At 33.9% G+C, this 17,888-nt stretch overlaps 3 protein-coding genes across 3 annotated transcripts; 1 reads left to right on the top strand and 2 right to left on the bottom strand.

The window, feature by feature from the left end:
• Positions 1-294: 294 nt before the first annotated feature.
• NECHADRAFT_39413 (uncharacterized protein) lies at positions 295-1,405 on the bottom strand (the record flags this gene model as incomplete). The annotated part of the gene is made up of 3 exons (XM_003045501.1): positions 295-578; positions 633-982; positions 1,035-1,405. 3 exons carry the CDS (start codon positions 1,403-1,405, stop codon positions 295-297), a joined length of 1,005 nt encoding a protein of 334 aa, XP_003045547.1.
• A 12,733-nt stretch (positions 1,406-14,138) lies between these two features.
• On the top strand, positions 14,139-15,524 carry NECHADRAFT_79716 (uncharacterized protein; the record flags this gene model as incomplete). The annotated part of the gene is made up of 2 exons (XM_003045628.1): positions 14,139-15,438; positions 15,502-15,524. The coding sequence occupies 2 exons, from the start codon at positions 14,139-14,141 to the stop codon at positions 15,522-15,524; spliced, it is 1,323 nt and encodes a 440-aa protein (XP_003045674.1).
• Positions 15,525-15,680: 156 nt separating this feature from the next.
• Positions 15,681-16,640, bottom strand: NECHADRAFT_79715 (uncharacterized protein; the record flags this gene model as incomplete). Its single annotated transcript, XM_003045500.1, has 2 exons — positions 15,681-15,860; positions 16,008-16,640. The coding sequence occupies 2 exons, from the start codon at positions 16,638-16,640 to the stop codon at positions 15,681-15,683; spliced, it is 813 nt and encodes a 270-aa protein (XP_003045546.1).
• Between the last annotated feature and the right edge of the window lie 1,248 nt (positions 16,641-17,888).

Below are 17,888 nucleotides of genomic sequence, written 5' to 3'. Positions count from 1 at the left end.
TACTAGGGATAACCCAACAAAATACCCTCAAAGATGTCTCAAGGGTCAGTAGTATTTGTTGAGTCAACCTATCGAAGAGAGTCTATATTAGAGAGGATTATTGAAGGGAATTAGGCATGTGCCGATGACCACCTCGCTCACCTACCCCTGGCAGCGGGGACACGTTTCTTCTTCAAAGCAACCACTCAAAGCAACCACTCCGAGAGTGAGATAACCATACAATCAGGGAGTAAAGACACGAGAAGATACTAACTACTAGACGGTTTTAAAGACATGAAATCAAGGCTCGGAAATTTAAGAAAAGCCACCAGGGATCTTCCCCTCGTAGTAGCTTTCCAGCGCATCGCGAGCAGTGAGGGGCTTGATGTCGGGGAACAAGTCGTTCAAGCGTGGCCCATATCGATCAGTATCCAACAGTCCAGCTCCCATGAAATATTGAATCGCCGAGGGAAGCCTCTCCGCCATTCTTTTTGGCCAGTACTCATACAAAACCTCCCAGCCATCCAGCTGTTTGAATCGGGTGATGTCCCCGGACTTGAGGTCCTCCAGGTTGTTGTGCTGTCGCTCGAATTTGGTGCCTGAAGAATGTTAGTCCATTATCAAAGTATTCAAACCCCTTTAGTGCAACCCACCCGATGCCTTTTCCGCAAGGTCAATGAATTCGTTCCAGGTGAGGTAGTCTTCGGACATGTACAGGCGACTGGGCCACTGCGGAAGTGACAGACTGGCCACCACAAACCGGGCCACGTCCAGAGTATGTGTGAACGACACAGGAACGTTGCCGTCACCAGGAATTATGGCCTTCTTGGAGTCCAAATCCGCGATGTACTTTCCAGGAGTCAAAAAAGTCTTCATCTTTGACGAGAAATAATAGTCAAGGAAGAAGCCATTGTGAAATCTAGTCCACTCAAGGCTCTTGGTCATCGTGAGGATCTTTTCGATGTCGAGCTTGTACCCGCCGGTGTACAGGATGGATGCCATTCTTTGGCGCGATATGAGCAGCTAATAAATGAAGGGGAGAGTGCCGGACTTACTCCTCGTCATATGGGACATCGAATGTGCTGGGCACGAATCTCTTGGTCACGGCCGAGGCTTCGGCAGCATAGATCAGATTATGCTGTGATGGGGTGACTCCATCAGAGATAAAGACATTGGATATGAGCGTATAGACGTCTTCAGCTTCCAAGACTTTGGTGATACTTTCGATGTCCGAATAATCCACAGTGATTATCTTGACCCCAAGCTCACCAGCCTGGCTTGCATCGGCATTTCGGCTCAGAATCTTGACAGTGTAAAGATTGGGAAATCGCTTCAGCTCATGGACGATGGCGAGACCCATGCCCCTAGTGCCTCCGGCAACTGCAACGGTGATTAGGGAATTATTTTGCTGTCCGTTATTGGCCATGTTTTTTTTTTCTTCAGATGAACGAGATGGAAGTAGAATGGGATTGTTGTGGATGGGTTTGAATGGCGACTTTATTGGTACTATCTAAGTGTTGAAACCCAACTTTTTGTTTTTATAATTGAAGCCGATTGAATATCGGACAGCCCTGTTGTTTTGTTCCGCTTTTGCGACATCTCGGACACACTGGACTTTTTACAAAAGTCCGAGCATGAAGTGGGACGGGCTTCGCGATGGTCGTCGCACCCGGCAACGCTGATCGGCTTCGGCAACTGTGGCCACCAGGCGCCGGCAACAAGAGTAGACTTGACCAGGATCAGGATAATAGAATGGAGTCAGTAGCTGTTTAGGATCCAAATCAGTGATAAAATTGTCTGACATGACTTGATGATGCCTGAGGTAGGTAAATAGCTACGGCATCCCAATGCAACTTTCACTTCCTGGATTTTCAAATCCGCAAGGCGCAGCCGCAAAGGTCTCGCTTAACAGTTAGGTAAAAAGAAACTTAGTGTCCAATTATAAGTAATTATTTCCATATAAGAGGAGTATTCTTGTTCTTAATGTTCCATACATACCGATTTTCTACAACATGCATAGCTTCGTTCCTATGCTTTTTGTATTATTATATCTAGTCATGATTTAAGCTCTAGGGTAGCTAGACCGGCTAAATATTCCCTCTTCACTCCTTTATCTCGGCGAAATTCAAATTTCCCCTTCCGCACTCTCGTCTTGCCAACAACATCATGACCCCCCTACCCACCTCCCTTCTTTCGCCGAGCATGTGCAGGCCCCTTTGGGCAGCCTGACGACTGAGATGATCAACTCAGTTCGAAGTTACTATCTTCTCATATCTTTAGACCATCTCATACACGGGATTTATCCTGTAAAATGTCTATGCCATGGATGAGTGCCTCCGGAGAAATACCCTATAGTATCTAGCGATCCCGCGGTTTAATTCGTGGCGAGTTAGGTATTTCTCCGAGACTAAGGCCCAGATCATAAACGGGGCCCGGATTGATCCCTATTATCAGAAGAGACATCCTATCGCATAAAATTAGCGTAGCCACTATCTTATACCCAAAACCCTATCAAGTTTATAGCTATTCCTTAATAGGCGAGGGCCCTAATTGCCTTCCCATGCCTATTAGAGTATTATAATAAAGTCATTACGGCTATAATCTCGAGGAAGTAAATATATCGCATTAAGACCTTAATTTCGACGCCTTAGGATATAATTTTCAAAAAGAAGAATATTACCCCTATAACTCCTATGTCACGGCCCAAAGAGACCCCCGGGTCACATGATAAGAAGAACCTATATTACCTTGCTAATTATAAAAGGATCAGAATAGATCATGACCTGCGGCTATAATCCCCTCTGATCTAGTAAGTAGGATCATAACGGCTTAGGCCTTATAAGTCATAATCTATTATAATCTATCCCCTCGCATAAAGTATATAGGATATATTTATTATACTTTCTTATATAGTAGCTATGGTAGCTATTAATATAACTTAGTTATACTTAATACCTTTAAGTATATTACTAGATATAATATTATATTAACCTTTAAGGCTATATAATATAATCTAGTGCTAATATAAACTAGTATAACTAGCTTATCCCTTAGGAAATATCTTCTCGTTATATATTAATAGCTCTTATTTATTAGATTACTCGCATTACCTTAAACAATATTAAATGCAATAGCTACTTAGGCTACTCCTAGTAATAACTACTAATAGGTTCTACCTACTAACTACCTACCTACCCCTATTGCATTAGCTTAAGCTAACCTTAACGGCGACGAAGAAATAAATAGCGATAACAAAGAAATTAAGTAACTCTATGCCTAGGTCACTACTATAACTACTAAAATAGAGGAACTTAGAGGACTTATTAATCGCATAGTCGCTACTTAGTAAGCCTAAAATTAATAATACTATAAGAATATCTAGAATATTAATAATATAATAATTACCGCTATAAAGGGCAAAGATATTAGAGAAATCTTAAAGCTAGAATAACTAGAGAAGTTTAATAATACCGCATATAAATTACTAATATTCCTTATATAACTACGCGTATTTATGCTTTATTACCCTATATAGTTTATTATAGCATCTAATAAGGTTTAGTATACTATAGGGTATCTTATTAAGCACGCTATGGCCTAGTTCGAACCTATTATAAAGGAATACCTTATTAAACTACTTAATAAATACTCGCTATGAACTATAAACCTCTATTCTAGCTTTAAAGCCTTTAAAGCCGCGCTCTAATAAGCTTTTAGAATAATAGATAAAAAGGCCTAGGCAAAAAGAGAAATTAAGGTACTTTAATAAACTCGCTCTATATTAAAATATAGCACTAAATACCTCTAGCTCGCCTCGAAGCTTAACTAAGACTAAGAATTATTAATATCCTTTTTCTTCGATAAACTTAAGAAGGAGGTATAGGCTAAACTCTATAAGGAAGACCGGCCTAATAACTTTATCGATTATATCAGCTAAGTAATTAGGATTAATAACTAATAGTTCTCTTAGAAGAAACTCTAAAACCCTTATAATAGTAAAGAAAACTATTAAAAACCTTAGTTTAATATTAATTAAGGGCGATATCAATAAAATAATATATCCTATGGAACTTATATAAGACTTATAAAACTTAGAGTAACTTAATAGAAGAAATGCGATTATTATAGACTTAAATACTAATATTACTATAAGATAAACTATATTAAGAAGATCTACTATAAAAAGTAGTATAATATTAAGGAAGGCTACTATTAGCTATAATAATAGTAACTCCCCGAAGGTAAGAAGTAGGTAAGATTTATATAAACTAATAATGAATTATAGATAGCTCTCTAAATAATTAAAATACTCGGCATAGCCCGGACTAGGTATAATAATACCGGTCTAGAACTAGGAGAAATTATTATACCTTATAGCTAAGTATACCTTACTAAGGAATAATTTAGATATAATAATTACCCTTAGCCGAAGCTATAATATACTATAATAAAACCCCTAAAGGTAAGATAATTCTATCTCACGGATAAGTCGAAATAAGAACTACTACCTAAACTAACTAATAAACCTAATAAAGACCTTAATATTAAGACTATCATAGTAATAAGGCAAATTAAGTAATACTACTAGGATCTTAACTATGGCGCTAGAGCTAAAGCCTAGCGATAATTAGTAATAGCCTAGATTTAGAACTAATAAAACCCTAAGATAAATAATATCCTATAGAAAGAGGAATATTACCCTTAACTTTATAATAAATATAGTAACTAATATTAGAATTTATTACGAGAATAATATATCTAGACCGCAAGGGAACATATAAATACTACCGATATATAAGATATATATATCTATATATATTACTAAATGATAATTAAAGACCTATAATACCTAGAAGCATTATTTAATGCATAAGATAATATATAAACCTACCTAATATATAAGGAATACCCTAGTATTTTATAGATATTATACTAATATTATTAATATAAGGAATATAAGAAAGAAAAATAGGAATAAGACTATTTTCTAATTCCCTTATTATATTAGCCTAATAATAAACTATACCTATAATATGAAATAGAGAGATACTAAGTTTTCTATTAATATAACTCTATTAGTATTATAAGAGTATAATATAATAAAGACCTATATAAGGTAATATATAAGTATAAATAAAATAACTATAAAATTAAGAAATAATAAGAATAAATCCTTAGAATTACTTAAAGGGAACTAAGAACCTCTAGATTAATGAAATAAGAAGAAAAAAGCGACTTAGATATAGAAGATATCCTTATCTAAGTATATTACGAGGAGATAGCTATGAACTTATAATAAGGACTATATTATAATATAAGAGATAATAAGTATACCTAATTAATATACCCCTAATATAAAAAAATCTTATAGATCTCTTATAAAGATTACTATTATAATACATATATCTAAAGTAAGTAAGAGAATAATTATTTTCTTATATAGCTATAAGGACCTAATAATAAACCTTACTTTACCTATGAAACCTATTAATATAGGATCTATAGATAGAATAAAGGGATTAATATAGCTAATATCTATTTTACCCTAAGGAAAGATAGATCTATTACCCTTAAAAGATAATTTATTATTACTATATAGAAGACTATAATAGAAGAAAGGTAGGCCCCTAAAGGAAGCTACCTTAGCATAGAAGTAATACTCTATAATAAAGATATATGCCTAAGACACGGGAAATATATCCTAGCTATATACGATAAGTTTAAATAAATAGCGAAAGAAAGATTTAATTTCCTTATATATATAAAAAAATAAAAAGATAAGGAATAATATTAAAATATCTAACTATACCTCGGAGAAGACTAAGGACTAATAGACTAGATCTTATAAGACTACGCCGACTATATCCGATATAGCGACCTTAATAAGGTCTACCCTATAAAGGAAAGGAATTATAGTAACTACCCCGACGACGGCTAGATCGCAGAATAAGCCTACTAGGAATAGCTATATAAATAAGATAACCACGACTATAAGGCATATACTAATAGCAAGTATAAATATAACTATCTTAGCTATGCCCTTAATAAGTTAAAAAACTAGATATCTTATCCGATATAAGGCAATAAATAAATAAATAAGGGGATAAATTACCTTAAAAGGCCCTCTACTCTATAGATAGAGAATATAGGCAATAATACCTAGAATTAAAAATATAAGTTAAGAGATAATAATTAAATACTTTAGTAGATAGTAGAGCTAAGTAGAATTACTTTAACTTAGCGGCAGCGAATAAGCTTAAGCTATTATAGAGGCATAAATATAAGCCCTATATAATATATAACCTCGAAGGAATACCTTTTAATTATAATAATAAAGTTATTAACTATAAGATTAATTACCTTAAGGTTTTTATTAAAAGAAAGAACTAAGGAATTTTATTTAATATTATATTAAACTAGAGCTATGATCTTATGCTTAGGTACCTATAGTTATAATACTTTAACTTATATTTCGACTAGAGAATTAGCTAGATATTCTCTTATGATACTAAGATATCCTCTATATTAGATAATAACTTAAATTAGAGATCTTAAACTTTTATTAATAATAGAGAAATTAAGAAGAGGTAAATATAAGATACCTCTCTACCTATAAAGATAAAATATAAATACTATAATAGATAGAAATAATAATAATAAAAAATAATTATATAAATTATATAATAATTCTATATACTTAAGAAAGATCTTAAGAAATTAAAGAAAGAAAACCTAAAAGAAGAATAACTTAAGAATATATTATAGAAGTATTAAATCTATAAATAACTCTTTACGAAAGAACTTAAAATAGGTTTACTAGAATATATATCCTATGACCTTAAGATTAAGTTTATTAATAAGAAATAACCTAGCTTTAGTAAACTCTATTTACTTAATAAAGCATAACTTCTAGTATTAAAGGAATATATTAAAGATATAATATAGAAAGGATATATTAGGGAAAGCAAGTTATCTATTAGATACCTTATTATATTTATTCTAAAGAAGAATAATAAGCTCTAACTTTATATTAATTTCCGAATACTTAATACTATTATAATTAAGGATTATATATCGCTACCTCTTATTAGCGAGTTAAAAGATTGACTTTTTAAGATAAAATATTTTATCGCACTCGACCTTAAGGGAGCCTATAACCTTATTTAGATTAAGGAAGGATATAAATAGAAAACCGCTTTTTATATTAAGTATGGATTATTTAAGTACCTTATTATGCCTTTTAGACTTACTAATATACCTATTATATTCTAATAAATAATTAATAATATACTATAAGAGTATCTAGATATATTTATTATATATTACCTAGATAATATTTTTATCTTTTTTAAAATAAAAGAAAAATATATAGAATATATCTATAAGGTATTATAGATACTATAGAATATTAATTTATTAATAGAACCCGAGAAAAGTAAATTCTATGCCTCGGAAGTAGAGTTCCTCGGATATATTATCTCTTATAATAAGATATATATAGACCCTAAGAAAGTCTTAGTAATTAGAGACTAAAAAAAGCTAATTAATATTAAGGAAATATAAGCCTTCCTCGGATTCGCTAATTACTACTATAAGTTTCTTAAAGTATTTAGGAAAATAGCTATATTATTAATAGAACTTATAAAGAAAAATAAGATCTTTATATTTAGAAATAAAGCTAAGGATACCTTCGATAAGATTAAGGAATTTATCCTAAGCGAGCTAATACTTAAGATATTCGACCTATCTCAATAAATTAAACTTAAAATAGATACCTCGGACTTTACCTTAGGCGCTTAGATCGGATAACGAGATAATAAAGGATAATTATACTTAATTATATTTTACTCCTATAAGCTATATAGAGTAGAACTTAATTACCTTATCTATAATAAGGAATTCCTTATAATTATTAATACTTTTAAGGAATTTAGATATTACCTCCTAGGAAGCTAATATTAGATTAAGGTCTATATAGACTATAAAAATATTTCCTACTTTATAATAACCTAAGAACTTAGCGGATAATAATTATAATATGCCGAATACCTCTTAGAATTTAATTATATTATTATTTATATTAAGGGATTAGAGAATAGCTAAGCGGATGCTATTAGCCGGAGACCTAACCTAGATATAGGAAAGATCTAAACTAAGGAATAACTATTATACTTTATAACTAAAGGATACCTATAATAACGAATTATTATATATATTAAGTAATAGCGATACCTAAATATAACCTATATAGTAAAATAGGGTAATTTACTCCTCATAAAAATCCTAGAATATAATAAATAACTCTTAGACGATAAAAAAATAAATAAATAATAAGTCCTAGATAAATTATAATATAATCTTATACGCGAAATATATAATTACTAGTTATATAGATACTAAGGAATTAATAAAACCCTAGAATAAGTTAAGATAATATATACTTTTCCTAATATAAAGAAAACTATATTAGTAATTATTAGTTAATATAACCTTTGCGCAAAGACTAAGGCACGATACTATAAGCCCTATGGTAAACTATAACCCCTACCGGTACCTTAGCTACTATAGGAAGCTATTATAATAGATTTTATTATTAAACTACCCCTATTAGAAGAACTAGCTATTAGAAACTTTTATAATAATATTCTTATTATTATAGATAGACTTATAAAATTTTCTTATTTTATACCCTATAGAGAATTAATAATAGCTAAAGAATTTACTTACCTCTTTTATTTTTATATTACTAAAATATATAGTATATTACTTAAGATTATTATTAATTAAGGACTATTATTTATATCTAAGTTCTAGTAGAGCCTAATAGGATACTTAGGGATTAATTATAAACTCTCTACCATATACTATAAAGAAATAGATAGATAAATAGAATATATAAATTAGATACTAGAATAATACCTCTGATGCTATATTAACTATGAATAAACTAATTAGGTCGAGAAGCTATTAGCCGCTTAATTAGCTTATAATATAGCTATAAATAAAAGCATAAAAACTATATTAGCCTATACTAACTTTGGATTTATACCGGATACTTACTAATAATTATAAGATATTATTATTAACCTTAGAGTAATCCTTATTAGTAATTAATTATATAATCTATATAAAGAAATAAGGATAAAACTCGAGTTTATTAAGAATAAAATAATAAATTATATAAATAAGAAAAGAATTAAGGGATTAATCTTCTTAGAGGGAGATATAGTCCTACTCGCGATAAAAAATATTAAAATAAAATAATAAAATAAAAAACTTAATTATAAATATATTAGACCCTATAAAATTAAGCGAAAGATCTTAAAATATAACTATAAACTAGACTTACCTCCTAAGGTTAAGCTCTATTTAATCTTTTATATTTTATTACTTAAAATAATAAATATTATTATTATTAAAATTAATAATAAACTAGAAATAGTAGTTAATAGACTAGAAGAATATAATATAGAAAGTATCCTTAATATAAATAAAATTAATAATAAAATAATATATTTTATTAAATAGAAAGATTACCTTAACTTTAAAAATATATAAGAATTACTTAAATACCTTACTAGTATATAATGCCTTCTAAAGGACTTCTACCGGCGATATCAGAAGGAAAAATAAATTCAAGGCTAATAGCGCTCTAGTTAATAGTATCCATAATACCTATAGTTTACGCGGCAACTATAGCCTTTAACTCTACTCTCTTAGTCTCCTCTAACTTATCTAAAGAATATAGGCCCCGGATAGCTATCTTAATGCCCTTAGTACGTAATTAATATTTCTAATAATAAAGCCGGGTTAAATAAGCCAAAACCTCGTTTATTCTCGCTTAAGCCTCCTAGGCTTCCCGCTATAAATATAAGAAGTCCTCCTTAGTATACTCCTCCTCGGAATTAAGGCGATTAGACTCCTAGTAAATATAATTTACTTAGAAGCTATTAATAATAAAAACCCCATAGGTAGGAATATATAAATAAGCACTAGAAATATTTGCCAATATATCGCAAGAAAGACTATAATAAGTATACTCCCTATAGCGATTTGATTTCTTAGGTAAGGCTATATAATAAAGGCTATGGGAATAATAAAATAAATAAGGCATAATTTTAAATCTAAAATAATTAATAATATCGCCTAGTTTAATAATAGCTAACTGCTTCTTAGAAAGAGTAGGATAATTAGATATATTAATAAAAGATTTTTATAGGTTTAAGATAGGTATATATATATAAAGAAATTAAGGTCGCGGATATAGCCTTAAGGATAAGACTAATAGAGGGGAGATATTATATTATGGCCTAAAGAGACCCCTAGGTCATATAATAAGAAAAACCTATATTACCTCGCTAATTATAAAAGGATTAAAATAGATTATAACCTACGGCCATAATCCCCTCTAATCTAGTAAGTAGGATCATAATAGCTTAGGCCCTATAAGTTATAATCTATTATGATCTATCCCCTCGCATAAAGTATATAGGATATACTTATTATACTTTCTTATATAATAGCTATAGTAGCTATTAATATAACTTAGTTATACTTAATACCTTTAAGTATATTACTAGACGTAATATTATATTAACCTTTAAGGCTACGTAATATAATCTAGTGCTAATATAAACTAATATAACTGGCTTATCCCTTAGGAAATATCCTCTCGTCATATCCTATAGAAAATATATATAAATCAAAGAGATATTACTCTTATAGCCCCGCCGGCGATCTAAGAAAAATCCCCTATCGCTATTAGCTATATAAGAGAGATTAAAAATATTATTTTTTATCCCTTATAATCTTAGTATATAATTAGCTAAATTATAGTCTTATAATAATTAGGGCTAGTATTAAACTAATAATTAGATATTATATTTCCTTTAGAAATTACTAAAAGCTCGCTAGAATAATAATTTAAATATTAATAAAGCTAGACTAGTCTATAATATATTAAAGGGACTTATTCCTAGCTTCTAAGGGAAATAAAGTAATATCTCTTAGGAATATAAGACTCTAAAGAGTAAGCTATATTATCTAAGGGACTTCTAATATACTTTTTAAGATAAATATAATCTCTTAGGTAAGAATTATAATCCTTAGACTAAGAGACTTAAGATTAATTAAGATAATATTAAGAAACTAAAAGAAAAGAACCTATAGTATAGGAAAAAGGTAATAGAGGGTTTTCTTATTAGTCCCTATATAATTATTAATTCTTAGGAGGAAATCTTCTCTAATAATCTACTAATAGGTTATCTTATCGCTATAGCTTTAAATAAGAATATATAGGCAAGCTACGAGGCAAGAGGCATAAAAGATAGAGATTTTAATATTATAATAATTAATAATAATAATTAGGAAGCTTAAGAAGAAATAGAAGATAAAATTAAGGTTAAAGATAAGATAAAAGATAATATAAATAATTTACTATAAAGTTAGGTTCCTAATCCCTTAAATCTTCCTAATTCCTTATAGCTTCTTATTTCTTTACTTAAGGAAATAGACTTATAGCTAATCCCTATAGCCTCTTATATATCTATAAGAGGTATAAGTCCTTCTTTATTATACCTACGAGAGTAATAATATATTACTATCTCTAAGTATTAGCTATAGGCTTTATTATTATTAAGGAAGAAATCAAAGAATATAAGCTTAATTATAATAAAAGAGCTAAAGGAGTTATTATATAATAATTCTTATAAGAGCCTTTCCTTCTTAGCGTAGCTAATTAGGTTAGAAGACTTAGAGAAAGCTATTAGTAATTACTTAGAGATAATTAAAGAAGCTTATAGTATGCCTTATACTATAAGGGTAATTAGGTTATTTAAAGATATAAGGAATATAATAATATAAAATGCCCTAGGTTTAAAAGAGGTAAAAAAAGCTTAGGTTAAGAGCGAGATTAGCCCGATAAAATAAAGCCCTATGGTTTATATATTTAAAAGATAAAGCTATATAGTATTCTACCTACTAAGGGGGTATTTTATATATAAATTAACCTTAATTTAAGTACTTTATTATTAACTTTAATTTAGCTATTATAAACCTATTTTTATAACTTTAAATTACCCCTTATTGCTTTTAGCCTCGCTATAGCCCCTCTCTTCCTTTTCTTCTTTTACCTTCTTTACTTCCCTTGCCCTCGCCTCTACCTTCTCTCTTAATAGTTTCCTTACCTCTATTTCCTCTATAGTAATAACGATTTCTAGCCTCTTCTTCCTCTCTTTCTCTTCTTATTCGCAATATTTTATAATATCCCTTCTAGACCTCCTCCGCAATTACCCTCTATAGCCTAAATAAAAACTATATAGGCACGAAGTTATTTATATACCTCTTAGCCGCCTATATCGCTACCTAGGCCCAAGGGAAGCTATTTAGGTATAAGTAAAGATTAAGATTATGCTTATTAGGCTCTAGGCTATCTCCTAAGATAAAATTCTATAGACTAATAACTATAAGTACGATATAATATTAATCTTAAATATTATATTCCGCGGCGCTATGCCTTATAATCTTAAACTTCCTCTTTACCTAGCTAAAGATCTACTCTATAATAACTCAAAGCTAGGCATACTAAAGGTTATATATCTCCTTTTTATTCTATAGCTAATAATTAGTAGCTTCCTAGTCTTAGAGATAATATCTAGTCTCTAAGAAGGGAATTAAGATCCCTCTTCTTAAGCTAAAGCTAATATTAGCGATATAAAAATATATTAAGGGGATTTATAGGTTAATTATCTATATAATTTAAATAAGAGAAAAGTTATTAATAGATCTCTCTATACCTATAAGGATATATATAAAGAACCTATCGAAGTTTACTATAGCGAGAATATTCTATAATATATTATTCTTCCTTAATTAATATCTTCTTTAATAACGCTTAGGCATAAATATAGGTATATAATATCTATCTATAGCCCTAATAGCGCTATTAAATACTCTTATCTTCAGGGATAACTCTATAAAAATTAATAAATTAAGAAGATAATTAATTAGCTATATAATAAAGTATATATATAGTTATTAAAGAGGTTTAATAAGTTTATAAAAGATATTTAAGATAATTCCTTAGCTAATATAGAAGTAAAAAATAATATTCCTTTATAGCTCTCTATATATAAATATCTATAATATTATTATTAACTTCTACTTAAGAGATAAGCGCCTATTACTATAAGCAAAGGTATTAATCCTTAATTATTAATAGAGGGCTTAAAATAGGGCTTATAATATATAGAATAAATACTTAAATATATTATTATCCCTAGTAAATAGCTATAAAATATATTCCCTTATAAGATAAATATTAATCCGGGGATAATAATAGCGGTAGCCTCGCTAGTTTAATCTCTCTTCCTTAATAGCTCTAAAAAAGCATAATAAGATAAGAGCTTTATAGTAATTAATAATAACTTTATCTTTTTCTATAATAAAGTAAAGAAAATCCTTATTATTAAGAAGGCTATTATTATTAATTAAGTTTATAATTTCCTTATTTTCCTTATCTTTAATTAATATTATTAAAGATAATTAGAGTTATATATTACTAATTATACCCTCTCTCGCTAGGAATAATCTAAGCCCGAGAAATAGCTATAATCTTTATCTTTATTGCCGATATAAGTAAGCTAAAGCCCCCGGCTAGTATATAATATACTAGTAGTATTATTCTAGGTAGGTATATATTTAGGATAGTTAATTCTTATATCCCCTGCGAAAATAGGTGCTAAATCGAGGAAAGTATATCCCCTTATTTATTTATATGAAAAATAGGGGAATAGGGAACTCCTATTCTGGGTTTATGATTAGGACCTAAAGCCCCTGGCTCTTAGGACAATCACGTGCCCCGCATAATAAGCATGACAAGCAATGTCAAGTCCGCAAAACACTAGAGAGAAATGCTAGGATAGTAGGTGCATCTAAGAAATTTGTTCTGAAAAGGGAGTTGTAATATATCTGAAACCAAAGCTCGATCCTTGTATCCAGTTTTCAGATTTTTTTGTGTACTAAGCCTCGGTACAGCGATTCCTTCGTTACGCAGGATGTTAACATAAATAAACCAACCTTGCTCTGTTGGTTGTGTCTTGTCACCTGCACTTCTACCTATTTCCAAGAGAAATCTCTCATTTTGTTTGAACTCTGAAATCATGGGCCTTCTAGACTTTCCAACAGAGGCGCAGCTTGCAATAGCTGAATTACTACCCCTATGCGACTTGTCCGCCTTATCCATGACTAGCAAGGGCTTGCGTCATGTTGTCGAACCTCGCATCTACTCATCAATCAAGATGAAATGGACACTGCAAGATCACCCACCCATCATGTTACTCCTACGAACCATCCTCAAAAGACCAGACTTAGGAGGCCACATTCGACGCCTGGAACTTGACGGTGAAGGGTTTCTTTTACCTTCAAGGCAGTGGATACCTCAGAATCCCGCTGCACTACCGAATATCGTTCATCTCCAGGTCGAAGACCTCTATAGGGTCGCTAATTCCGCAGGAGCGGAAGAAAATACCAGTTCTTGGGTCCATGAAGCCCAATCTGGGTCGCCTAATGCCGTTGTAGCATTTCTTTTAAGTCTATCACCAAACTTGCAATGGCTTTCCCTTTCTTGCAACTGGACCAACGAAATCAAATACATCGGACTTGTATTCAGATCAGCCCTCTGCAAGACTGCCATGGACGACCTTTCGCCACAATTACCTACCTATGACTTACTGAAACACGTCGAGTTCGCCCCCAGGGTCGATACAGAAAACTTTCCGGGCCCAGAGAACACGCTGGAGGCCTTGAGTCTATTTTACTTGCCCAATCTCGAACACCTGACAGTCTGCATTGATAACCCGATCGAGTTTTCTTGGCCATGTTCGGCCCCGCCGAACCCGCTATTGCTGACTTCCCTTGAGTTGGATCGGATAAGGGAAACCCGCCTTGAGCCATTGTTGTCTGCTCTTAAAAACCTGCGGAAGTTACAATACAACTGGTTCTTCCAGGCTGATATGGACCCCAAAGTCAGTAACAGCGTAGTCAGGTTGGATACAATGGCGACAGCATTGGCGGTACTCAAGGACACACTAACCGAGTTGACCATCACGGGAGAAACACAGCCGGCGTTGTCTTTGTCGGAATACGATCCACCTGACGTCACCTTTCAAGGCTCGTTGGGCCAGCTTTCCCAGCTGCACAGGCTTAAACGAATGCATATTCCGTGGGTGTTTGTGATGGGCATGAGCGACCCTTCTCCTGGTCGGATCGGCTCCATACTCCCGCCTAGTCTCGAATGTCTCCGACTTCCGGCGTATGTGTGGTGCACCGATGACAACGAGTGGCATGATGAACTGATCTTTGCTGCCGTCAAGTCGGAGCTGGAGAGCGGAGGATTGTCTGGAATGGAACATTTGAAAAGGATTACCCTCCCTGGCTCCTACCACATGAATGAAGAGGAGAGTGAGTGCTGGAGAGAGCTGGAAAGCCTTGGTGCACGGTTAGGTCTTGAGTTGATAAATACAGACCCGGGAACTAGGAACCAGTGATGTTTAAAGTCAAGAGATTCTGCAATGAAAGCCACACTACCTAAGCTTAGTCTTGTACCATATATCTACTGACCGTGAGTTATAAAATCCATGTCTCCTCGATCTTTCTTGGCATGGCATCACCCCCCAGAAGTGTCCTTACCAGAGCCTCAACGCTCACTGCCTACTCCATAATACCTTCTCATTGTCATTGCAGGGGTGCATTTGGATCTGCCCAATTTTCTTGATGCCTCCTGCTATCTCATCGAGATCGTATGGCTCCTCCTGAACATCGTTCTGGAAGTAGTCCACATCGATGTTTGCATGCTTGACCAGTAGGTTGCATCCCCAAACATCCTTCGACAACGTTAGAAAGAGGGCAGGCCATATTTGTATGATAAGATGCTGACTCACGTCGCGATCCACGGGAGGATTTGAGTCTAGGACAGTTCCGCATCCAGGAATAATTCTATGACCTCCTGTCATTCGGATGACTGTACTTACTCGGGCCTTTGGAGCTAGATCGGCTATCTTCTTGTCGTGTATTTGATAGTACTGAAAGAATGTCGAAACCTCACCACATTTCCGTTGACGGAAATGATCTTGGGTTGCTTTTTGTTCGTTTTCGGGCTCTTGAGAGAGGACTTGGTCTCTCCAGGCTGTCTGACAGAGGTCTAAGGTCTGACTAACAGGATTATCGGGATATCTGCTGAGAAACGCAACCGAACCCTTCTGTGACGAGGCCAGAATGATTTCGTTGTCGAAGGCCATGATCGTCATAACCCCTGGGAGGCGTCGGGGTCTCCCGGTTCTTGCCTCGTTCTCGGGGTCGTATTGCATAATGTCTTCGGCCATTTCGTCGAAGGCGTCAAAGGCTATCTGTTTGAGCTGGCCCGAAGTAATCGAAGATACCGGTTCATTAAAGACCAGATAAGTAGAAAAGACCCATTTGTGGGCGGTTTCACTTTTTAGCCTCTTGTTCCGGCCCCCATTTGTTGCCAGGGCATAGTCGAGCCGGACCTTGAGATCACCCTTCGGTTGGCGATTTCTGGAAAAGTCGGCTGCTTCGAGAAAGTGACTGAAGGCAAGGAGCAGTACAAGAAGTACTAGGGGGTGGGAAAAGGTCAAGCCGGCCATTGTGGAAATGAGGGAAGCTTTGTGTTACGAGGAAAGAGTATGGTATGAAAGGCCAGTGCTGACCAGAGTGGTAAAGAAATACTAAGGGAGGGTAATATAAGCAACCATGATAGCAATTAGTTCTCCTAAGGGCAGAACCATCAAGAGTCAAGCACATCCGACGTGGATTTGGAATGGTGATTCGACTCCCGAGCACGAAAGACCCAACGCTCGCTGTAGATGAAACAGGCCCTAGTTCAATGCACAGCCATCAGTATCCCTGTGGGCTGTTGGGCACGGGCTTCGGGGAAATGCAATATATTTGACTCGGTCCCATGTGGACCGCGTTACAGGTTAAATATGGGACTGGTCTGGCGATCTATTTGGTTAATGAACCAATCACCTGTTGCGAAGAACCGCCCGGAAGTTCCGTGTAGGGGCCACCATGGATACGACCAACAACCAACAACCAACGACCAACAGCCCATGACCAACAACCAACAACCGGAGCCAACGACCAACAACAAGCGGCAGCATGACTATGAAACAGGGCTGTGGGCTGGCGATGCGCATGAACTGATCCTTTGTCTGATTTAGATATTCTTGTCACATGAGTGGCTATGAGCACTGTCCTGGTGTTCTGAGCCTTTACCTAACTCGGGGAAATAGATCAACGGTTGAAGGGGGCTGAAGTTGCAATCCCTTGCATTTTCTCGTATTCCCCTATTCCCCTATTCCCCTATTCCCCTATTCCCTCTACCAACAGAACGTAGCACCAACAACACCCTCACCAACACAGCTCCAGTATTGTATAGTATCTATTGGTTATCCATAAATAATTTGATGCAGGAACATCGCTCTATGCGCCACTGGGTCCGAATTAGGGCCGTCAACTCCCGGACCCAACATGGTTCGCGGGTTACCTGTTCGAGTTCTGTTCTCCTGTAGAGCGCTCGGTACAATACACCTTGGATGCAGCCAGGTTATTAAAGTGCCTTGGAAAAGCATACATCCTGCCTCTATCTGCCATTTTGAGTAGAGTATCCTTCATTTCATTCTATTTCTAGTATATTTGACTCATGATGGAGCTCAGTACGCTTTGTCATTACCTGGCCTTGTTTGCCGCTTCTGGCACAGCAGTCGCCCGCCCGGCGTTGGGAGAAGTCGGATCAATACCCATGTCAAGTTTGTTCTCAAGGGCTACAGATGAGGACTTTTACTTTGATGACCTGTCTTCGATCAAGAAGATTGCAGCCATTGGAGACTCGT

The sequence above is a fragment of the Fusarium vanettenii genome (genome assembly GCF_000151355.1).
Source record: "Fusarium vanettenii 77-13-4 chromosome 4 genomic scaffold NECHAsca_19_chr4_3_0, whole genome shotgun sequence".
In the NCBI taxonomy this organism is placed as follows: domain Eukaryota; kingdom Fungi; phylum Ascomycota; class Sordariomycetes; order Hypocreales; family Nectriaceae; genus Fusarium; species Fusarium vanettenii.
The sequence above is the reverse complement of the archived record's forward strand: the minus strand, read 5'-3'. Positions and strand labels throughout refer to the sequence as shown.